The sequence below is a fragment of the Equus quagga genome, chromosome 10, assembly GCF_021613505.1.
Source record: "Equus quagga isolate Etosha38 chromosome 10, UCLA_HA_Equagga_1.0, whole genome shotgun sequence".
Lineage (NCBI taxonomy): Eukaryota > Metazoa > Chordata > Mammalia > Perissodactyla > Equidae > Equus > Equus quagga.
The window spans coordinates 2,414,865-2,419,344 of NC_060276.1; the positions used below are offsets into that span (position 1 = coordinate 2,414,865).

The window sequence follows — 4,480 nt, forward strand, 5'->3', positions numbered from 1 at the left end:
CATGTCCCTGCTCCAGTTCTTCCTTCCCGAGGTCCCGGGGTGAGCGCTGGCCATGCCCTCGTCTGTCCATCCTTCCAGGCATCTCCTGGGACTGGGCTCGGGGTCTCCGGGGTGGGGTGGGGGCCACTGCTCAGATAAGAACACACACATCTTCACAGGAACAAGCAACGGTTGGCCTAAATCCACACCAAGAAGGCAGAGTTGAGCTCACGGCAGTGGACGAGAGTGAGCAGAGCCCGGGCTGGCAGTGAAGCTCACAGCACGTGCCAGGGCCGAGAGGGTGCTGCCTGCTAGGCCAGGACCCCCACCCTGGGATCACGTACACCCCACGGCTCTGCAGAGAAATCATGGCTAGTGTGTTTGTGTGTGTGTGTTTTGGGTGTGGATTAGTTGACACGTGGGTAACTACGGGGTCCACAGAGATACAAGTGGGCTTCCCAGAACAGGGAGAAGCCTGCCCCAAGGCACAGTGAATAGGGGTCCCCCTGTCGGGAGGCCCAGGCAGCTGGCACCCTTGAGATGACCCCCTAACGTCTCCCAGGCCTGTGCAGGTGGCAGACGTCTTCAGGAGCCCCTCACCCAGCCTGGGGCTGCCACTCATGGGAGCTGCCAGGCTGGCTGCATGAGTTGGCAGGGTTTGGGGCTGGCTTTGGCAATGGCAGCTGCTGAGTTGTGGTTTGTCAGCCCAGTCCCAAGTCCCCTTGCCTGCTTTCTCTAGGTCTCCAGCGGCCCTGGGCAAACACAAGCAGAACAAAACAACACCCCTCCTGCAACAAATCCTCCATCCTCCTCCTCTTCATCATCCTTCTCTACTTCTTCCTCCTCCTTCCCTTCTACCTCCTCCTTTTACTCCTCCTCCTCCTGCTTTGTACCAAAGGTTTCTCTGCACACCCACTCACATCAAAGCCATCTGTGGGTACAGGCGCCCCAGGTACCCAACACCCCCTCCTGTCCTCACTTGCACAGGGGCTCAAGGGTGCTGCCTTCCTGGGGCTTCCCTAGGGCAGTGTACATGATCCTGAACACAGGCTGGACCCTGCGGCCTCCCCTCAAGAGCTTTACCTCTGTTCTGCGCAGCTCTTCCTCACTGGTGCTGGCCCCTTCTGTCAGGGGCGACCCCGGGGAAGACTCCTCTGGGCCCCACGTGGCTTGGGAGCCAGTTGGCGTTCTTAACTCAGAGGCCACAAGGTGGGTATTTGGGGCTGGCCAGCCAGAACCCCCAAATGCACCTTCTTCAGCCTCTGCCACATCGGGGTCTCTGCCAGTGGCTGGACCACGCCATGTGCTAGGGGCGGTTGATCTTTGCTTATGTTGCCAGCACCTCCCTGAGCTGAGTTCAGCTTGGTGGATGGAGACCCTTCCAGTTGGTGAAGGTTGAGGGAGCTCGGCCTGGGCCTGGCTGCCCTGCCCGTCTGCCCCACTCAAGTCCCCTGCTGTTTGTGTGGACTGCCTCTTCCCCTTCTTAAAATCTTTCTGCTGCTTGCCAGAGGAAGGGCTGCCTGCATCTCTTGAGCCTATGCTTCCTAGGGCTCGGGGTGGCTCATGGCCCCAGCCCCTGTCTCGTTTCCCGACTCTTCTGCTGCAAACTGAGGCCTCTGCTTTGCTAGAGGTTGGCTCTTGGCCCTAGGACATGCTGCCTGGCTGTGGCCTTCCTCTCCACTACCATAGAGGCATGGCGTTCGCCCGCGCTTCAGTGCTGGGACTGCCCCTTCCAGGCGGGTCTGGGTGCTGCTCTCCCTAAACAACCCTGCCTGCACAATGACCTGAGGCATGGGGACACTGGCTTCTGCTACTACCTGCCTGCCAAAGGCCATGTGGCCCCTTCCTACTTGCCTCTCCCTCTCCTTCGTCACTGCCATGGTAGTCTCCCACTCCTCTTCATCTCGAATGAGTTTCACTAACTCCAGAAAAGTGGGAGGATGTCCCCGCTGATCCAGGATCTCAAGCTTGCCCCGGAGGGTGGTGGTCATGGAGGCCCTAGCTAGGATGTGTTTCAGGCGGATCATGTCTGTGCTGTGCATCGAAAAGGGGCTCTGCTGCACGGCCCTCTGCAGCAGGGGCTCCAACCGAAGCAAGAACACAGAGATTTTCTCGCCAGTCTTCTGAAAGGTCTGGAGGAACTTAAACTGTGAGGTTCTCCAGTCCTCTTTATCCCCAAAGATCTCCTTCAGGGCGTCCAGGCACTGCTCCATAGTCATAGAGTCATTGTTGGCCCGGAGCACCCGCATTATTGACAGGGCGGAGCCACGTAAGCTCTCCAGCAAACGCCGCATCTTCTCCACCTCAGGCACTTGCCATATCTGCATCATCTCAGTGACCTGCTCTAGCCAGCCTTCAAAGTTCTCTTCGCCTGGGCCTGGGGAAACACTTCCCGAAAACACTTTCAGTTTTCGGTACCACATGCTTTCTTTCAGAGGTTGCAAAACTGGTAGTTTGACTTGGGCCAAGCCCTCTGGCTCCATGCCCTCAGTGAGAGTGCTATACCCTAGGCTTTTGGCCACATCTACCATTCTCCGGCCCTCATCTTTCAGGAAGTAGTTCAGTCTAGTGATAAATTCATCATCAGGATTACGGGGTTTTACCACCACTTGCCAAGCACCTCCCTTTCCTGGTATCTCACTGGGCATCATAGCATAATTGACGGTGTCGGCCAATTCGATGAAGACTGCCTTAGCATTGTCTTCTCTTCTGAACATTCTGCCCAGCACCTTGTAAGCGCACAGGGGCTGTAAGCCTGCCTTCACGGTCTCTTTAATTTCAGCCTCACTGCACTCCACGGGGATCCCCACGATCAGCAGGGCCTTCCTGGGGTCCAGGTCCATCCCCTTGCACCAATCTTCTAACAGTGTCACGGCCATTGCTCCCACTATCTATGGACTGATCTAATACTAGGGGCAGTAATCAGCTCGCAGTTTGACCAGGACTCAAAGAATTCCGAGCCGGTGCCAAGTACGAAGGCAGACGTGTTCCAGGTTTCCACAGGCTGTAACGCAAATGGGGTGAGTGTATCATTAATGCCTGCTCCCCACCCCCACCACAAGACCCTCCTCTGCCCCCATCTCAGCTCACAGGGATTCAGTCCCTGCTTTTCAGGGCTCCTCATGTCAATTAGTGGAAGGTAGAGTGTGGAGGAGTCTCCCCAGGCCAAACTCCCCCCACCTCATCCCCTCCCTGCTGACCTCCTCCTGCCGTGGGTTCCTCCTCAAAATCTGAGGACTCTGCTGCGTGTGCTGCAGGTACCTGTGGTGAAAAGGCCAGCATCAGGAGGCAGCGCCTGACACCTGGGGACACTGACAAAGCCCTCCAAGCAGGAGAGGACAGGAGAATGTCATACTCCCCAGCTCAGGGCCGTGCAGGCCCAGGGCACCTGGCACCCTCTTTGCTAGGGCGAAGGCTGGAGGAATGAGATCCAGAGTTGCCCTCTTTCTCAGAAGATGCCTGATAGATGAGAAAGATGGCTGGAGCTCTGCACAATACAATGAAACTAGTGGGTGTGGAGAATGTGTGACAAGCTGCAGTGTTGCCGTGGATACCGAGAACAGCATGGACCATGGGTTTATATCGCAGAGTGTCATGTGGTAAGGTTAAGGCCCTTGAGGAGCAAGAGGTGATGTCACTGGCCTCCAACCACTGAAATGTCCTAGAAACAAGAGGGGAATGAGGGAGGTGTGGAGGGTGGGCAGTAAGGATCAAGTGCTGAAAAAACAAGAGCTTGCAGTTTCAAATTGTGTGGAAGCTGGAACCAGGTGCAGAAAAGGGACACAGAAAGGGTCTCCAGTGCCACACTGCAGGAGATGGAAAACTCCCACCCTAGGTGTGACCCGACCCTGCAGAGCTTGTATAGCTTGGCAGGCAGCCCCTTTCCTCCTGCTCTTTGCCAGGGTTACAGAGGCTCCTCCCAACACAGGCCCACCTCACAGCTGCTCACCACGCTGAGGAAGGCCCCGATTGCACTGAAGACTCTGGGATTCCACTGACACTCAATCTTGGCTTGCCCTCTAGCTCTGTCCACAGTCAGGCAGTTCCTGGCCCTGGGATGGTGGGTACTGCTCCACTGGATCTGTCCAAAGCAAGACACAAGTATTCTGCTATGGTTCTGCCCCACATGCCCCTGCTCAGGCTGTGCCGACTCTGGGTCTGCAGAAGTATCCACAAGTACCGCAAGAAGAAACTGCTCACCGCAGTCCGCTGCTAGACCAGAAGGGATCCTACAGTCAGATTATTGCTCCACCCTCAGTTCCAGCCCCGCCCTCAAACCCCGCCTCCCACTGCCAAGTCCCACCCCTTCCCGTTCCTCACCCTTACCCAAGCCCCACCCCCACTGAAGATCAATCCTTGTCCCCACCCAAGTCCTACCCCTGCCAGCCATACCCCGCCCCTGCCAAGCCCCGCCCCCACGAAGTCTCACTCTTTCCCATGCCCTACCCCCCACTCAAGCCCCACCCCACCTAAGCCCAACCCCTGACTCCAAGCCCCACCC

At 57.1% G+C, this 4,480-nt stretch overlaps 1 protein-coding gene across 3 annotated transcripts in view; it reads right to left on the reverse strand.

The window, feature by feature from the left end:
• Positions 1 to 11: 11 nt before the first annotated feature.
• LOC124245735 (paraneoplastic antigen-like protein 5) overlaps positions 12 to 4,480 on the reverse strand; it is a 5,321-nt gene continuing 852 nt past the window's right edge. For 2 of the 3 annotated variants that reach the window (XM_046673419.1, XM_046673417.1), the window contains exons 2-4: positions 3,929 to 4,060; positions 3,180 to 3,240; positions 12 to 2,983 (exon numbers count right to left, since the gene is read on the reverse strand). In XM_046673419.1, coding sequence (XP_046529375.1) covers positions 1,524 to 2,858 — 1,335 coding nt within the window. In that variant the 5' untranslated portion in view covers positions 2,859 to 2,983; positions 3,180 to 3,240; positions 3,929 to 4,060 and the 3' untranslated portion in view covers positions 12 to 1,523. Of the gene's footprint in view, positions 2,984 to 3,179; positions 3,241 to 3,913; positions 4,184 to 4,480 lie in introns of those variants that run through there. The other variant, XM_046673418.1, reaches the window with a different exon arrangement.